Below are 19542 nucleotides of genomic sequence, written 5' to 3' on the forward strand. Positions count from 1 at the left end.
GATTCATGAGAATGAATCATCAGGGATGAAGAGCTTCAGTTATGGAGGTAAACTGAAGAAGCTGGAACTGATTTCCTTGAAGAAGAGAAAGCATGTAGGAGATTTGTTAGAGGTGTTAAAACTTATGAGGGGTCTGGACAGAGTCGATATGGGGGAAATGGTTCCCATTGATAAAAGGATTGAGAATGAAAGGGCACAGATCTAAGATGAGTGATAAAAGAAACAACGGAGACATGAGGAAAAACACATTCATGTTGCCAGTGGTTAGGATCTGGAATGCGCTGCTGGAGAGTGTGGTGAAAGCACGATCTATTGAGACATTCAGAAAGAAATTGGATCATTGTCTGAAAAGGAAGTGTAGGGTTATGGTGAGAAGGTGGAGAGTGACATTAGCTGAACTGTTTTGATAGAGAGCTAGCACTGACATAATGGGCCAAATGGCTTCCTTCTGTGCTGTAACCATTCCGTGATTCTCTGTAAATGCACAGGAATTAGGTTCTGGCTAGGAACCATACCTTAATGAAATGAAGCTAAAAAGCCAGCAAGGCCAGTCATAAACTCAGCAAGTAACAGCAATGGGAGAGGGTCAGCAGTCCTGTACAAAGTTACTGTCAAACCTAACCAAGACAGAGACACGGTCATGTTCAGTGGAGATGTGTCGTGTTGACACCCAGTGCAGTTGAGGAATTTGAAAGGTGAATTTAAATAAAGATTGAAGAATTTAAATAAAGCTGGGGGGGGGTGGTGTGGAGAAAGAGAGAGTAAGAAAGCTGGTGGGGGGGGAGGGAGAGAGAGAGAGAGAGAGAGAGAGCGAGAGAGAGAAAAAGAAAGCAGGGGGAGAGAGGATGACAAGGAGAGAGTTGCACAGCAAAGGGATTCCTCAAGGTTGTTTCAATCACATACTGGGGAGGATTACTCACTGGCATAAAGGGGATTCAATCCAGAAATAAGGCTGATTCATGTAATCTGTGTCCCTCTCTTGTGGTAATTGAACTTAATTAGAATGACAATTAGACAGTTTAGTTTAAGTGGTGACTGGGCTGAAACCTCTCTATGGAGTGTCCTCAGCCAACACATACCGTCTCCAGCTCATACTTCCTCTTGCCAATCTCCCTCTCCACTTGGTGCAGCTCCAAGCTCAGTTGCTCGCTGGAGACTAAGCTAGGCCATGAGGTGTGCTGCTGCTGTGCTTGGCTGGTGACCTCTCGCTGCAGCAGCACTGGACTATTAGCAGGCTGGAGATGAGAAAGAACAAATGCGTACAGATCAGTGAGAGCCTTCAGACTTGACCATTCCAATACAATCCTCGTTGTACCCTCCTTAAACCTGTGTTCACCCTAAACTCTGTTGACTACGTCCAAACTCACACCAACTCCCATTCATCCATCACCCGTGCTCACAGACCTTTCTCCATCCAGCAACACCTTTAAAATTATTCACCTTCTTTTCAAATTCCTCCTTGGCCTTGCTCCTTTCCAACTCTAATTTTCCCCACCCTATAACCCTCCAAGATATTATCTGCACCTCTCCTGTACATCCCAGTTTTAAATTGTTCCACCACTGGTGGCCATGCCTTCAGTTGCCTATGTCACAAACTCTCTCAGATTCTCCATTTCTCTCCCTTAAAGGCAAAGAAAGGGCTCCCAGAATACTGTAGGCCATTTCCCACTTTGCTCTTTGCCTTGCTTATGCTCCATCCCTATTAACCCCTCCTCGACTCCCATTACCCCCTCCCCATTTGGCCCTCCCTCCCCATTAGTGCCTCCCCCTACCCTCCCTATTAGCTCCAGCCCACCCCTCCCCATTAGACCCTCTGCACCCCTCCTCATTAGCCCCACCTCTTCCCCTCCTAAGTTAGACCACCTCCCACCCCTCTGTTGGCCCCTTTCCCCCCGCCCCGTCGACCCCTTCCCATCGGTCCCTTCTCCCCCTCCCCTCTCCTCCAGGTTAACCTGAATTAACCCCATATCTGTTCTACTCCCTTACCCCTTCACCCTTATTTCTCATTAAGACATGCAAGATAGTAAGGAGTTTGGAGTCCTGCAGATACCTCAATTCCTCGGAGCTGGTTCTGTTGGCTGATTTGCTGGTTGACTTGTTGCAACTCCAACCTCAATTGTTCTCTGTCTGTAGGAGGCATTTGGGGAACTGGATGCTTTCCTGGGGCAGTGATTTCCTGCATGCTCAATCTCTCTCTGGGTGCGGTAAAAACGTTCATTACTAAGTAAACGTCTGTGCGCTTAAAAACACAATCCAATTATCCCCCTCCTCTGCCGAAGGAGCTGACTCTCACTGGGATGTAATTCCAAAGCTCCCGCTTTTCTGGCAGTGAGGAACATGTCCTGTTAGGATTGCTAAGTTTTGGAGTCAGCTTCCTGACTCAGATATGCATGCACTGGTAGGGATAATGCCTAGAATCTCTGAATGTGAAGGAGATATCTGTCTATTTAAGGCCTCACACTGAGTTTTGTTGAATTACATAACATATTTAGAGAATCCAAGCAGGTTATTTATCCAAACCAGTCTAAGCTAGGCCGCATGAGCCTAACTTTCTTCATCTAACCCCATCAATTTATCCTTCTAATCCTTCCATACTCGTGTGTCTCTCCAGCTTCCTTTTAAATATCTTTAATATTAATTCCAACCACTCCCTGTGGTTGAGAGTGTAATGTTTGCACCATTTTCTGAGTATAGCGTGTGCTTTATGCTCAAGGCTGACCTAAGACTGGAGAGGACGGGGTTGAGGATATCAAGTTTTGCAAGAGGTTGAGTAGTTTTTACCTTTCGATGAAATGTCCCTGAGGATGCATGGTTTGGTGTGACGAGTATGAGACTGGTGAGTTTGTCCAGCTGCTGTGGTTTCCATATGGATTGTAATCTGCAGTAGATAACATGGCAAGTTTACAGCAAAGACTTCATTTGTACTTTCAGCTGTTTTAACCAACATACTGAGGAATGGTGAAAAAAGATACAGCTTATTTTTGATTCAATGGATTGATAGAAGCCTGTTCTGTGAGGGTGTGCGCTTTACTGACTACTACCCACTTGGAGGCTGTATTGATGTCATGTACCAATCAACCCTTTTTGCTCCACATAACTATAATAGCTCAACTGGAATATCTTTATTAGCTATAGGGCAGCACAGCTGTTCGAGGCTGAGTCAACCTCTGGAACAACCTGTGCAGAGACCACTCAGTCCCTCAAGCTTGTTGTACATTTCAGGAAGGTCACCATTGATATGTCATGATACTACTGGCGTGCTTCATCTCTGCACCTCACGACATTCGTACTTAAAAATCTGTCCATCTTGGCCTGGGAAGGTGCATTGACCCCCAACATCCACAATATTTGTATCCAGGTTTCCACTGTGTGAAACAAAGTGCTACCCAGTCTGAGGAGCCTAGCCCCAATTCTAATATTGTGTCTCCGTGTTCTGGATACTCACACCAGAAACAGTGATTAACATGGTTAACGGTGGTTGAAGTGTTATGTTAATTGTATTATTAAGGTTAAAGATAAACAGGTGGAAGGTATTGATTCAATATCATGAGCACATAAAAATCTTCTGCAACATTTTTCATTTAATTAGTTAGGTTTCCTTTTGGATGTTTTATTTTACAGTGCTCCAACATGGGCTATCGTACTGTCTATTTTTGTTTAATTCAGTGAGTATTGTTTTTATTAAAAGAGCATGAAATGGGACTAGACTTGAGGCACTTGGACCAGTGAGCACCGCAGGAGGCTGGAGTACACCACTGGCCCTGGAAACAACATCTTAATTCGATTTTAATAAATCAAATTGACATTTTGTTGTCCCTTACAGAGACTTTCAATTAGTTGATTAGTTTATGCTTTGGTTTTGAAAAGAGACACACAGACATGGGGAGAACGTGCAAACTTCACCCAGACAGTGACCCATGCCAGGAATCGAACCTGGGTGCCTGGCGCTATGAAACATCTGTAGTGGAGCAAGTATCCATCAGTGACAGGGAATATTTGGGATGGAGAGAGTATCTGTCAGTGACGGGGAATATCCGGGATGGAGCGAGTATCTGTCAGTCATGGGGAATATCCAGGATGGAGTTTCCATCAGTGAGAGGAATGTCCAGTATAGAGTTTCTGTCCATTGCACAGTTGGTTAACTGCTGCCACTAGTTGTTGTAGCACAGCCTGTTCATTGCTTTTACCTGAGACACTGATGGGCTTGGTGGCAATGCCTTGTGAGGCCACAGCCTGCACCGGCCCTGTTGTCTGATAGCTGGTTTTGGAGGTGCGAGAAATGGCACCAAATTTGGAAACCGTTGGTAACTCCCCAAAAGGTATGATGGGGTCCTCCTCCTTGCTGTCGGCTGCCCTCCTCTGAAGATCCAGATTGATGAGCTGCTCCCGTAGGCCCTTATTGTCAACATTCTGTCAAAAAACATGCAGCTCATGAGTAACAGAGTAGATTTATGATCCCATCTTTGCACCAACATGGCTTTCAAATACTGGCCATTTCCTACTTACGTTACAGCATTCTCTCAGCAATGGCAAACCATTCTGGCCTTCAACTAACTAATTGCCACTAGGCTGCTGCATTGTTCTGTCTAACAGCACAGGGAAGCTCTTGGGTTGCCATGTTCCAGGTTTGTCTGCATATTCCTCAGTATGGTCAGGCAGTGGGTTAAGGCTCACAATCCAATTGGAAGAGCTCAATTCCATTTGGGAGCAACTGCACAAACAACTGTTATCATTTTGGCGCGTTTCCAAATCTCTTTTCCGAGTGGGTTCAGACAGATCACAGGGCTTGTCGTATTGTATCGTCCTGCTTTGAGCTTTCCAAAGCCAGGTCTTTCTGTTCACCAGCCCGTAAACATTGAAAAAAAATGCAAACATAGGCCATTCAGTCATTAGATCGATGTGGTCTTCACACTCCACAGCAGCCTTCTCCCACCTTATCAACATATCTTTCCACTGACCAGAAATATAGGAGCAGAAGTAGGCCACTTAGCCCATCAAGTCTGCTTCACCATTCAATAATGACTGATCTGATGCAATAATCCACAACCCCACTTTCCCACCTTATCCCAATAATGCTTGATTCCTTTGCCAATTAAAAATCTATCGATCTCAGTCTTGAACATAATGACCCAGCCTTTACGCCTTCTGTGGTGAAGAATTCCATAGATTCACTATCCTCAAAGAAGAAATCTTTCCTCATCTCTGACTTAAATGGGTGACTCCTTACTCTGAGATTATGTCCTCTGGTCTCAGGGAAACTACCGGAGAGCATCTACCCTATCAGCCCCCTGAGAATCCTATATATCTCAATAAGATTGCAACTCATTTTTTAAAATTCTAATGGGTACAGTCCCAACATACTCAACTTCTCCTAAGTAAATCTCTCCATACCTGGGGTCAACCTAGTGAAACTTCTCTGCACTGCTTCCCTTAGATGAGGGGACCAAAACTGTTCCATAGAATCCCTACAGTGCACATGGCAGCTATTCAGCCTATCGAGTCGGTACCAACTCTCTGAAAGAGCATTTTAACCAGGCCCACCACCTCCCTCGCATTGCCCTCTCATTGTGACCTCATTTACCATGGCCAATCCACCTAAACTACACATCTTTAGACTGTGGGAGGAAACCAGAGCACTTGGAGGAAACCCACACATGGGGAGAACGTGCAAACTCGACACAGAGACTATTGTAAGTGTGGTCTTGCTAAAACTACCTTCTTCTGTAGTTTTAGCAAGACTTCCCTATTTTTATATTCCATTGAAATGAAGGCCATTCCATTTGCCTTCTCTATTACCTGCTGAACTTGCATGCTAGCTTTTTGTGATTTATGCGCGAAGACCATCAAATCCCTCAGCGCTGCAGCTTTTTCCATTTAAGTAATATTCAGCTTCTTTATTGCTCCTACCAAAGTGCATAACTTCACATTTTCCTACATTATATTCCATCTAAGGTGGGTGAACTTGCAGCTTGGGTTTCCTGGGACTTTGAAGTTGTGGCCATTTCAGAGACACAGACTGAGCAGGGATGGTTGTTGCAGGTTCCGGGGTTTAGATGTTTCAGTAAGATCAGGGAAAGTGGTAAAGAGGTGGATGTGTGGCATTGTTAGTCCAGGACAGTATTACGGTGGCAGAAAGGATCTTTGACAAGGACTCATCTGCTGAGATAGTACGGGCCGAGGTTCGAAACAGGAAAGGAGAGGTCACCCTGTTGGGAGTTTTCTATAGGCCTCTGAAAAGTTCCAGGGATATACAGGAAAGTAACAGGATAGTCTTTATGGGGGACTTTAACTTTACAAATATGCTATAGTTTGAGTACTTTAGATGGATCAGTTTTTGTCCAATGTGTGCAGGAGGGTTTCCTGACCCAGTATGTAGATAGATCAACAACAGGCAAATCCACATTGGATTTGGTACTGGGTAATGAATCAGGCCAGGTGTTAGATTAGGAGATAGATAAACACTTGGATGATAGTGACCACAATTTGGTTACGTTTACTTTAGCGATGGAAAGGGATAGGTATATACCACAGGGCAAGAATTATAGCTGGGGGAAAGGAAATTATGATGCGATTAGGTGAGATTTAGGATGCATAGGATCGGGAAGAAATCTGCAGGGGGTGGGCACAATTAAAATGTGGAGCTAGTTCAAAGAACAACTATTGTGTGTCCTTGAGAAGTATGAAGGGAACCGTGGTGTACTAAGGAAGTTGAATCTCTGGTGAAGAGGAAGAAGGAGACTTATGTAAAGATGAGATGTGAAGGCTCAGTTAGGGCGTTTGAGAATTACAAGTTAACCAGGAAGGACCTAAAGAGAGAGCTAAGAAGAGCCAGTAGGGGACATGAGAAGTCTTTGGCAGGCAGGATTAAGAAAAACCCTAAAGTTTTCTACAGGTATGTCAGGAATAAAAGAATGACTAAGGTAAAATTAGGGCCAGTCAAGGACAGTAGTGGGAAGTTGTGCGTGGAGTCCAAAGAGATAGGAGAGGCACTAAAGAATATTTTTCGTCAGTATTCACATAGGAAAAAGACAATGTTCTCACAGAAAATACTGAGATACAGGCTATTAGACTAGACGGGATTGAGGTTCACAAGGAGGAGCTGTAAGCAATTCTGGAAAATGTGAAAACAGGCAAGTCGCCTGGGCCGGATGGGATTTATCTTAGGATTCTCTGGGAAACTAGGGGGAAGGCTACAGAACTTTTGGCTTTGATCTTTATGTTGTCATTGTCTACAGGAATAGTGCCAGAAGACTGGAGGTTAGCAAATGTTGTCCCCTTGTTCAAGAAGGGGAGTAGAGACAACCCTGGTAATTATAGACTGGTGAGCCTTACTTCTGTTGTGGGCAAAGTTTTGGAAAGGATTATAAGAGATAGGATTTATAATCATCCAGAAAAGAACAATTTGATTAGGGATAGTCAATATGGTTTTGTGAAGGGTAGGTCGTGCCTCACAAACCTTATTGAGTTCTTTGAGAAGGTGACCAAAGAGGTGGACGAGGGTAAAATAGTTGATGTGGTGTATATGGATTTCAGTAAAGCATTTGATAAAGTTCTCCACGGTAGGCTATTGCAGAAAATATGGAGGTATGGGATTGAGGGTGATTTTGCGGTTTGGATCAGAAATTGGTTAGCTGTAAGAAGACAGAGGGTGGTGGTTGATGGGAAATGTTCATCCTGGAGTTCAGTTACCAGTGGTGTACTGCTGTTTGTTATTTTTATAAATGACCTGGATGAGGGCATAGAAGGATTGGTTAGTAAATTTGCGGATGACATTAATGTCGGTGGAGTTGTGGACAGTGTGGAAGGATATTGCAGGTTACAGAGGGACATAGATAAGCTGCAGAGCTGTGCTGAGAAGTGGTAAATGGAGTTTAATGCAGAAAAGTGTGAGGTGATTCACTTTGGAAGGAGTAATAGGAATACAGAGTACTGGGTTAATGGTAAGATACTTGGTAGTGTAGATGAGCAGAGAAGTCTCATGTCCACGTGCATAGATCCCTGAAAGTTGGCACCCAGGTTGATAGGGTTGTTAAAAACGCGTATGGTGTGTTAGCTTTGATTGATAGAGGGGTTGAGTTTCAGAGTCATGATGTCATGTTGCAGCTTATAAAACTCTGGTGCGGCCGCACTTGGAGCATTGCGTACAGTTCTGATTGACACATTATAGGAGGGATGTGGAAGCATTGGAAAGGGTGCAGTGGAGATTTATCAGGATGTTGCCTGGTATGGTGGAAGATCTTATGAGGAAAGGCTGAGTGACTTGGGGCTGTTTTCGTTAGAGAGAAGAAGGTTAAGAGGTGACTTAATAGAGGCATACAAGATAATCAGAGGATTACATAGGGTGAACCTTTCTCCTCGGATGGTGATGGCTAATATGAGGGGACATAGCTTTAAATTGAGGGGTGATAGATATAGGACAGATGTCAAGGTAGGTTGTTTACTCACAGAGTAGTAAGGGTATGGAATGCCCTGCCTGCAATAGTAGTGGACTCGTCAACATTAAGGGCATTTAAAGGGTCATTGGATAAGCACTTGGATGATATTGGAATAGTGTAGGTTAGATGGGCTTTAGATTCGTTTCACAGGTCGATGCATCATCGAGGGCCAAAGGGCCTGTACTGCGCTGTAATGCTCCATGTTCCATTTGCCAAGACTTTGCCCACTCACTTAACCTGTCTATATCCTCCTATCAATTGGATGAAAACAACACACTGCGGATGCTGGAATCTGAAAGCAAAAGAGCAAATGCTGGAAAATCTTAGCAGGGCTGGCAGCATCTGTATGGAAAGAAAAGAGTTGACATTTCAAGTCCAGATGACCCTTTGGAAAGCTCTTTTCTCTCTACAGATGCTACCAGGTCTGCTCAGATTTTCCAGCATCTTCTCTTTTGGTTTCCTTCTGTAAACTCTTTGTTTCATCCTCACCACTTGTCTTCCCATCTACTTATGTGTTATCCACAAACTTGGCAATAGTACATTAATTTCCATTGTCCAAGTCATTTGTGAATAATTATGGCCCCAGCACTGTTCCCCGTGGCGCTTCATTGGTTATGCATTGCCTTCTTGAAAATGCCCCTCTTATTATCAATCTAGTCAACCAGTTCTCTATCCATGCTATATTCAATCCTTTCTCCCTCATGGCCTTGTCCAGCTTAACCTTAAAAGAATCTGTTTTACTTGCCTCTGTCACCTTAGGTGAAGGAATTTCTCCTGAATTTCCTATTGCGTTTATTAGTGACAATTTTATATTTATGCTTCCATGTTTTGGTCTTCTCCACGTCAAAATTGTCTGGTCAAAGCTGAACGTGAAAGCAAATGATTTCACCACCAACACTATTACTGGAACCCTGGCACCATCTCTTATTATTGACAGACTAATTTCAAACTTGAGATGACTTAAGTGCAACTAAATAAAGAATGTTTGGGAGGGAAGGGGAAATATTTTTGCAGAACATACCGTTGGTATACTAAACAGGTAGAAAGGATTACACACATTATAAGACATTTGTCTCCAGTGTCTGATTGCCACCTGTTCTCTCAGTTCAGAGAACAGCAATGTACAATCATTGGTGACTGTCAATGATTCACTGTTCTTAAGGGCACGTGAAACAAGCCCAGCATAGAGTCAACACTCCTGCCTGGTCTAACGACATGGCCCTATCACTGCCCTTCCCAGTGTCCTTGGGCTGAATGTTTTGCAAACAGTGACACCAGTGGGAACTGGATAGTGTGGTTAGTCAGTACTCTCCCTTTCACCTCTAGGGTTGTGACTGAGGGGTACCTTTCTTCTCTGTATTTGGGAAAGGGCCAATATGTACCAACTTTGGACCAGAGCCAACTTCTTCAAGATCATGTGCCCACTCATCATTAAACTGCCTACAATGTGGCACTAAACACTCAAATTAAAAGGAATATACTAAGATCGGGGCACTGTTACAAATGACAGGGCCAAAATGTTCTGAAGTTAATGCATGTTGTAAAGTCAACTTTATTTTTTTATTCAAAAGCAAATTACTGCAGATAGTGGAATCTGCAGAGTTGTTTCTAGTTTTCTTTGTTCTTATTTGATGGAGACAGCATAGAGAGGACTGAACCTGTATCTAACCCTGTGCTGTATCTGTCCGGGGAATGTTTGATAGTGTACAGGGAGTTTTACTCTGTAGCTAACCTCATGCTTTCAAGCCAGTTCCTCATTGGAGCAGCTCACTTAACCAGCTATCCTTTGACTGATTTAGTGCCATTATTTACAACGTATTTCAATAAACTGATGCAACAGCATGCCTTACATTTATCTCCATGCCACTGGAAGGCATAACATCTTTGGGTTGTGCATTCTGGCTGCCAATGTAGGAACCAATAGTGTCGCAAGACCAGGGTGAGTATTGAGCGGTGTACTCATGGTCTTTGTACTTCTTGACTGCTTTCAGGTCTTCATCAGAATACTGCACAAGAAAATTTACAACAAGCAGTTAGTACACCCACTGAACCCAACAGCAGCTCAATGATTTACACACTAATGGTGTAAAATTGACTTATAAAATGTAGACAGGAAACAGAATTCGTAATCAGAGTACATCTGGTGCAATGACAGAGTTAAGAGACGGCAGGGTGTAACAGTGGTTAGCACTGCTGCCTCTCAGTTCCAGGGACCCAGGTTCATTTCCAGTCTTGGGTGATTGCGTTGGGCTTGCACATTCTCCTTGTGTCTGAGTGGGTTTCCTCTGGGTGCTCCCGTTTCCTCCCACAGTACAAAGAAGTGCAGGTTAGGTGAATTGGCATGGTAAATTGCCCCTTCATATTTCAGGATGTGTAGGTTAGGGGAATTAGCATGGTAAATATGTGGGGTTTCCGGGATAGGGCAGTGGGTGGACCTATGTAGAATGTTCTGTCTGTCAGAGGACTGGTGCATTCTTGAAGGGCCAACTGGCCTCCTTCTGCACTGTCGGGATTCTATGATTAAATTGAATATTCCACAGAGACAGAGATTCCTGTCAGACAGAAGTGAATCATTGGGAGAGAGCCAATAACCGGGCTGAGTTACTGATTGGCAGGCAGCCAATAACTGGGCTGAGTTACTGATTGGGAATGTGTCAATAACTGGGCTGACTCAATTGGGAGTTTGTCAATAACTGGGCTGGATGCTTGATTGGGAATGTGTCAATAACTGGGCTGGATGCTCGATTGGGAATGTGTCAATAACTGGGGTGGATACTAGATTGGGAGCTTGTCAATAACTGGGCTGGATATTAGATTGAGTGTGTGTCAATAACTGGGCTGGATGCTAATTGGATGAGCTGGGCACCGGTCTGGATATCACTATTAATTTCACTACATAACTTCTCTTTCCTGATGCGAGTTTGACACATACAACCTCCTAGCTTTCATAGCCAAACCCGAGTACTTGGCCTGCCCTTGACAGTGACTGCTGTTCACTGCCAGGCTTTGCTGATAATGTATTCCTGGTGAAGAACAGGAGAAGTTTCCAAGTACCTCGGGGGAAACGTCGACAAAGGAAGATGGCAGTGCTGCGTTTGGAGGGAAGGGTGGTGGAGAAATGGTTTTCCGCTCCTCCAGCTGGGCCATTAACTCTTTCCGACGCCGGTGAAGATAGTCCAGGCTTGGCTGAGGTTGAGGTTGGTGTTGGAGAACTCTGCTATGAGGGTCCTGGAAGGAAACAGTATAATCAAACAATTACTTCTTTAAGAGAAACCTTTACCCAGAAAGTAGTTGAGAAGACTAGCATTGATGCATTTAAGGAAAAGCTAGCCAAGTAAATCAAGGAGAAAGGAATAGGAGCTAATGCTAATGAGATAGGGTGAAAGAAGGCTCCTGTGGAGCATAAACACTGGCATAGACCAGTTAAGAACATAAGAAATAGGAGCAGGAGTAGGCCATCTAGCCCTTCGAGCCTGCCCCGCCATTCAGTAAGGATGTTGGCAATCTTTGCCTCCCACTGTTTAGCTGCACAGCAGTGCAACTGAGAATGGAGAAAGGGTTTGCTGCAGGCAAGAGACCAGCTCCACCAGCCCACTACCCAAGGAACAACTCAAGAGTAACCTCCCAGTGCTTTTCCCACATACACTAGGCAGTATTTGGCCACAACAGGATGGTGACGACTAATCAGGTCCTACAAGGTGTGCCCTGATGATCTCTGACAACATAAAATAGTTTGACAGCAAGAAAAACCCTGTCACAATTGCACAAAACACATGAAACAAGTGGCTCAAAGCAGACTCAAAGTTTGACATTCAGGACTTACCCTGAAAGTTGGCCTAATCTGGTTGGGGTGAGGGCTCACAGTGTAGTAGTTTTCAGGAGCATAGCGTTCCCTGGGCTCTGTGATGTAGTTGGTGACTGCCGATGGCATATCGACTGGTATGGGGCTGTTTCGCATATCGTCCCTTGTGTAGGATTGTGGAGGGTGGTACATCCGGCGACCAGCATAATGTGGTGGGTACATTCCTGACACCGGCTGTGTCAGCGGGTACTGCTGAGGGTTGGAGTACTGAGAACTTCCCATCCTCTCTGAAATGTAGGCTGGGTAATGGTCCTGGTACTGAAGGGTGGAAGGGGCCATTGGAGCTTCTGCTACATTGCTAGCACGTCTGTACTGTGGCACATATGGAGTCACAGATCCTGAAGAGTGATGAGGGTAGTAAAGATCTGGCAAAACAGAAAGAGATTTCAGTAAAACATACAACTTGACAATAGTTTACAACACATTCATACGTCGATATGGTCAGAAGTGATAAATACCTTAGAATGGCTAAAATCTAATTGAGGGTTTCAGTGATTTATAGAAAGAAATACTTGCATTTAATAATAGCATCCTTCATAACTTGAGGACATCTAAGCATTTTCCAGCCAATTATGCATGTTTGATGTATGGTTCCTATTTAATGTAGAAAATGATGGGGGTTTACTATTGGCCTCCCAACAGCCAGCAGGAGATAGAGGAACAAATATGTAGGCAGATTTTGGAAAGGTAACAGGATTGTCGTGGTGGGTGATTTTAACTCCCCCCATATTGATCAGGACTCACTTAGTGCTAGGGGTGTTTGTAGGGAGTATCCAGGAGGGCTTCTTGAAACAGTAGTAGATAGTCCAACTAAGTAAGGGGCCATACTGGATCTGTTATTAGTGAATAATCCTGGCCAGGTGGTTGGCGTTTCAGTAGGGGAGAAGTTCAGGAACAGTGACCACAATTCAGTAAGCTTTAAGGTACTGATGCATAAAGGTAAGTGTAATTCTCAAGTGAAGGTGCTAAATTGGGGGAAAGGCTAATTACGACAATATTAGGCAGGAACTAAACATGTAGATTGGGGGCAGATATTTGGGGGCAAATCAAAATCTGGCACGTGGGAGGCTTACAAATGTAACTCAGGACCGTTACACTCCTGTAAGGATGAAGGATAAGTATGACAAGTTTCACGAACCTTGGAAAATGAGAAGCATTAACAGCCTAGTCAAAAAGAAAAAAGCATTTGTCAAGGCTAGCAGGCAGGAACACAAGAAGCAAGTGAGGAATAGAAGGAAAGTAGAAAGAAACATAAGCATGCCATATGCCTTCTTCTCCACCTGCATTGCCACTTTCAGTGACCTGTACACCCAGATCCCTCTGCCTATCAATTCTTTTAAGGGTTCTGCCATTTACTGTATATTTCCCATTTGTATTAGACCCTTAAATGCAGCATCTCACATTTGTCCAGATTAAACACCATCTGCCATCTTCCGCCTAAGTCTCCAACCAATCTATATTCAGTTGTATTCGATGGTGGAATCGCGGACAGCAATGAGGACCAATCTTTGTGTTGTCCGCAAAGTTACTAATCAAACCTGTTACATTTTCCTCCTAATCGTTTATATTCACATTATAAGGGAGGCAGGAGGGCTAAAAGTGGTTACAATGTCAACAGCCAGCAGGATTAAGGAAAATCCCAAGGCTTTTTATACATATATAAAGAACAAGAAGGTAGCCAGGGAGAAGGTTGACCCACTCAAGGATAGGGGAGGGAATCTATGCGTGGAGGCAGAGGCAATGAGTGAGGTATTAAATGAGTATTTTGCATCAGTATTCACCAAAGAGAAGAACTTGATGGATGATAAGTCTGGGGAAGGGTGTGCAGATTGTTTGGGTCATGTTAAGATCAAAAAGGAGAAGGTATTGGGGGTCTTGAGAAACCTTAAAATAGACAAGCTCCCATGGCCTGATGAGATATACCCCAGAATATTGAGAGGGGCAAGGGAGGAAATTGCTGGGCCTTGAGAGGAATCTTTCTATCCTTGCTGGTTACAGGGGGGGTCCTAGAGGATTGAAGAACAGCCAATTGTTGTTTCTCTGTTTAAGGAAGGTAGCAAAGATAATCCAGGCAATTACAGGCTGGTGAGCCTTATGCCAGTGGTAGGGAAACTATTGGACAGCATTCTTTGAGACAGGATTTACTCCCGCATGGAAATAAGCGGACGTATTAGCGAGGAGCAACATGGTTTTGTAAAGGGGAGGTCATGTTCACTGATTTGATTGAGTTTTTCAAATAAGTGACAAAGATGGTTGCTGAAGGTAGAGCAGAGGATATTATCTACATGGATTTCAGTAAGGCCTGTGGCAAGGTCCCTCATGACAGACTGGTGCTGAAAGTGAAGTCGCACAGGATCAGAGGTGAGCTGGCAAGATAAAGAACTGGCTTGGTCGTAGAAAGAAGTTTCACAACACCAGGTTAAAGTCCAACAGGTTTATCTGGTAGCCTGGCCAGGTGGTCGGCGTTTCAGTAGGGGAGAAGCTTTCTGAGTGCTACTCCTTTGTCAGATGAGAGGGAGTTCTGATCACAAACAGGGCATATAACGACACAAACTCAATTTACAGAATAATGATTGGAATGCGAGTCTTTACAGCTAATCAAGTCTTAAAGGTGCAGACAATGCGAGTGGAGATAGCATTAAGTACAGGTTAAAGAGATGTGTATTGTCTCCAGACAGGACAGTTAGTGAGATTTTGCAAGTCCAGGAAAGTCGTGGGGGTTACAGATAGTGTGACATGAACCCAAGATCCCGGTAGAGGCCTTCCTCATGTGTGCGGAACTTGGCCATCAGTCTCTGCGCTGTCATGTGTCACGAAGGCCGCCTTGGAGAATACTTACCCGAAGATCAGAGGCCGAACGCCCTCTATGTGACTATGGTTGCAGATTGCATTGTGGAAATATGATGTGGTAACAATAAAGACCTGATTCATGGAAAGGCAGGACTGGGTATTAAATATCCCTGGGTACATGGTGTTTGAAAAGGATAGGAAAAGAAGGCAATATGGAAGGGTGATGGTATTAGTTAAGGAGAACATTGCAGTGCTGGAGAAACAGGGTGTCTCAGAGCGTTCAAAGACAGAATCAATTTGGCTGGAGTTAAGGAACAAAAAGGGTGCAATTACATTGCTTGGTATAATCTACAGACTGTTAACCAGTGTGAAGCATCACAGAATCCCTACAGTACCATTCAGCCTGCACTGACACAATCCCACCCAGGCCCTATTTCCCCACGTTTACCCTGCTAATCCCCCGTGGCATAAGGATCAATTTAACATGGCCAATCCACCTAATCCGCACATCTTTGGGCTGTGGGAGGAAACTGGAGCACCCGGAGGAAACCCACACAGACATGGGGAGAATATGCAAACTGCAAACAGAGTGACCCAAGGCCAGAGTTGAACTCAGGTTCCTAGAGCTGAGGCAGCAGTGCTAACCAATGTGCCACCCCATGTGGAGAAGAACAAATCTGCAGAGAAATTTGGGAAAGATGCAAACATTGAGTAGTTATAAAGGGAGACTTTAATTGCCCGAATGTAGATTGGGACCGTGTTAATGTATAGTTCCTAGATTGTGTTCAGGACAATTTTCTACAGAAATATACGTCCAGTCCAATAAGAAAGGATGTACTGTTGGACCTGGTTCTTGGAAATGAGGTGGGATGTGCAGGGATGTGCCACAGAGGGGGTTGTGACAGGAGGCAATGGGACATGTCAGGGGTCTGCCTAGGTCTAATATTCTGCCCACGGACCTTCAAAAAACATTCGATACAGTGCCAGATATACTGCTCATGGAATAAAAAATTGGCTGAATAATAGGAAGCAGCGAGTAATAATCAGTGGATATTTTTTGGGTTAGAAGTAGTTTTGTAGTGATGTTCCCCAGAGGTCGGTATTTGGACCCTTGCTTTTCCTGATATATATTAATGATCTAGATCTTGGTGCACATGGGACAGTTTCAAAGTTTGTATATGATACAAAACGTGGAAATATTGTAAATTGTGAGAAGGACAGTGCAGAACTTCAAAAGGACATAGACAAGTTGATAGGTGAAGTTCAACGTGGAGAAGTGTGAGGTGATGCATTTTGGTAGGAACAACATGGGCTGACAATACAAAATAAAGGATAATATTCTAAAAAGGAAACAGGAGCAGACAGACCTGGGTGTATATGTACATAGATCATTGAAGGTGGCAGGACACCTGGAGAGGGCAGTTAATTATGTACACAGAATCCTGGGTTTTTATTAAAAGGGACCCAAAGTACAAGAACAAGAAGGTTATGCATAACTTATATGAGATACCAGTTAGATCTCAGCTGGAATGTGTACACACATCATAGGAATGATGTGAACACTTTGGAGAAATTGCAGAAGACGTTTATAAGAACGGTTCCAGAGATGAGAAACTTCAGTTATGAGAACAGATTGGAGAGATTGGGACTTCTTCTTGGAGAGAAGGTGGTCAAGGGGAGATTTGATAGAAATGTTCAAAATCATGAGGGGGCTGGGAGGAGTAAATAGGCAGAAACTGTCCTTGCTCATAATAGGATTGAGAACAAGTGGGCACAAATTTAAAGTGATTTCCAAAAGAACCAGTTGTGATACAGGAAAAACATTTTCACACAAGTGGTTGGGGTCTGGAATGTTTTGCCTGGAAATGAGGTGGAGGCAGCTTCAATCAAGGCATTCAAGAGAGCATTAGATGATTATTTAACAGAAACAATGTAAAAGAGTATGGGAAAAGTCACAGGAATGGCACTAAGTCATGATGCTCATTTGGAGAACCCAGTACAGGCACAATGAGCCAAATGTCTCATTCTGCACCTTAATGATTTTATCATTCTGTGATTAAGCAGACAATTTTTGTACCAACAGAAATATGGTAATGACAGATAATCTGTTACATTGATGTTAAGGGATAAATACCAGTCAGCATGTTTGCTCTTCAAAATTGTGTCATGGGATCTTTTATTTCCACCCAAGAGGACAGACATGGCCCTGGCCTAAATCTGAAAATCAGCACCCCTGGCAGTGCAGCACTCTCTCAATATAGCACTGGAGTGTCATTCTAAATTTTTAATGTTAATATTTATTATTACACATATAACATGATAGAAGAACAGGTCTCCAGGAGTTATAGGCTGACATTTAAATGAAGTGTTTATATACAGAGTAATAGATACTCATCTTGCATCCAACTGAGATAGCAGACAGCACCTCATTTAACATCCAAACAACACAAAAAGAATTCTGATGCATTTCCAACTGGATCTCTGATTTGCCTCAAACTGTTTGAATGTTAATCACCCAACACACCTCAGTGTGAGAGAACACGGAAAATGCTGCAAAGTTGTGATCCACAGGAGAAAGGACAGGGCAATGTTTGGGTTAGAGATCATTCTTCACCAGGCCAGGTTTGTAACACTGGGTCTGACTGAGTGACAAGATTTTCTTTCAGATACTGAGACCTGGAGTAGATTTGTAAAGATCCAACTGCAGCATCACCTTGTGGTCACAGTATAGAACACAGGAGAGCGACTGCTTCTTGCTGTAATTTCCACCACAAGAGACTTTCTACAGTCTCCCTCAGGCACCCTCCAAAAACTAGATTCTCTTACTCCCGACAATCACACTCCTGATCCATCACACAAATGCCGGACCATCTACAATAAGAGAGGATCTAACCATCGGCCCATGGCATTCAACGATATTACCATCACTGAATCCCCCTCTATCAACCTCCTGGAGGTTACCATTGATCAGAAACTGAACTGGACCAACCATATAAAAACTGTGCCTACTAGAGCAGGTCGGAGGGAATTGTGCAGCGAATAACTCACTTCCTCACTCCCCAAAGCCTGTCCACCATCTACAAGTCAGGAGTGTGATGCCTGGATGCTCAACACCATCCAGCAGCCCACTTGATTGGTTCCCCATCCATCACCTCCGGCATTCATTCCCTCCATCACTGATGAACAGTAGCAGCTGTGTATACCATCTACAAGATGCACCGCAGGAACTCACCAAGATGCATTGGTAACACCACTGCCTGGAAGTTCCCCTCCAAGCCAGACACTATTCTGACTTGGAAATATATCAATGTTCCTTCATGTCGCTGGTTCAAAACCATACGACTAAGATGCAGGAGCAGAAGTAGGCCATTCAGCCCATCAAGTCTGCTCCATCATTCAATGACAAATCTGATATGATAATCCTAGAACTCCCTCCCTAACAGCACTGTGGGTGTACCCAAGCCACAGAACATAGAACATTACAGCGCAGAACAGGCCCTTTGGCCCACAATGTTGCGCCGACCAGTTAAAAAAAAACAATGACCCTCTAACCTAAACCAATCCCTTTTCATCCATAAACCTATCCACGGATCTCTTAAACGCCCCCAAACTAGGCGCATTTACAACTGCAGCAGGCAGGGCATTCCAATCCCTCACCACCCTCTGGGTAAAGAACCTACCCCTGACATCCGTCCTATAACTACCCCCCCTTAATTTAAAGCCATGCCCCCTCGTGCTAGCTTTCTCCATCCGAGGAAAAAGGCTATCACTATCCACCCTGTCTAAACCTCTAATCATCTTATATGTTTCAATAAGATCCCTTCTTAGCCGCCTTCTTTCTAGCGAAAACAACCCCAAATCCCTCAGTTTCTCCTCATAGGACCTCACCTCCATACCAGGCAACATCCTGGTAAACCTCCTCTGCACCCTCTCCAAAGCCTCCACATCCTTCCTATAATGTGGGGACCAGAACTGCACACAATACTCCAAGTGCGGCCACACCAGAGTTGTGTACAGTTGCAACATGACGCTGCGACTCCTAAATTCAATCCCCCTACCAATAAACGCCAAGACACTGTATGCCTTCTTAACAACCTTGTCTAAGTCTCCCTGCAAACTATGACACCCTTCCTCACAATCTACCACACCTCCGACTTTGGTGTCATCAGCAAATTTACTAATCCACCCAACTATACCCTCATCCAGATCATTAATAAAAATTACAAACAGCAGTGGCCCCAAAACAGATCCCTGAAGCACACCACTCGTAACTGAACTCCATGACGAATATTTACTATCAACCACCACCCTCTGTCTCCTATCTGCTAGCCAATTCCTGATCCAATTTCCTAGATTACCCTCAATCCCATACATCTGCATTTTCTGCAGAAGCCTACCATGGTGAACCTTATCAAACACCTTACTAAAATCCATATATACGTCAACTGCCTTACC

At 44.0% G+C, this 19542-nt stretch overlaps 1 protein-coding gene across 5 annotated transcripts in view; it reads right to left on the reverse strand.

Moving 5' to 3' along the window:
* The window catches only part of LOC145347980 (roquin-1-like), a 108115-nt gene that overhangs the window by 12391 nt on the left and 76182 nt on the right, over positions 1-19542 (reverse strand). For all 5 annotated transcript variants that reach the window (XM_080196045.1, XM_080196043.1, XM_080196044.1 and 2 more), the window contains 7 exons: positions 12259-12662; positions 11490-11663; positions 10286-10441; positions 4188-4410; positions 2782-2878; positions 2051-2195; positions 1080-1235 (listed from right to left, as the gene is read on the reverse strand). In XM_080196045.1, coding sequence (XP_080052171.1) covers positions 1080-1235; positions 2051-2195; positions 2782-2878; positions 4188-4410; positions 10286-10441; positions 11490-11663; positions 12259-12662 — 1355 coding nt within the window. The remainder of the gene's footprint in view (positions 1-1079; positions 1236-2050; positions 2196-2781; positions 2879-4187; positions 4411-10285; positions 10442-11489; positions 11664-12258; positions 12663-19542) is intronic.

This window comes from Carcharhinus amblyrhynchos, chromosome 9 (assembly GCF_965287045.1).
Source record: "Carcharhinus amblyrhynchos chromosome 9, sCarAmb.v2.hapA, whole genome shotgun sequence".
NCBI lineage: Eukaryota > Metazoa > Chordata > Chondrichthyes > Carcharhiniformes > Carcharhinidae > Carcharhinus > Carcharhinus amblyrhynchos.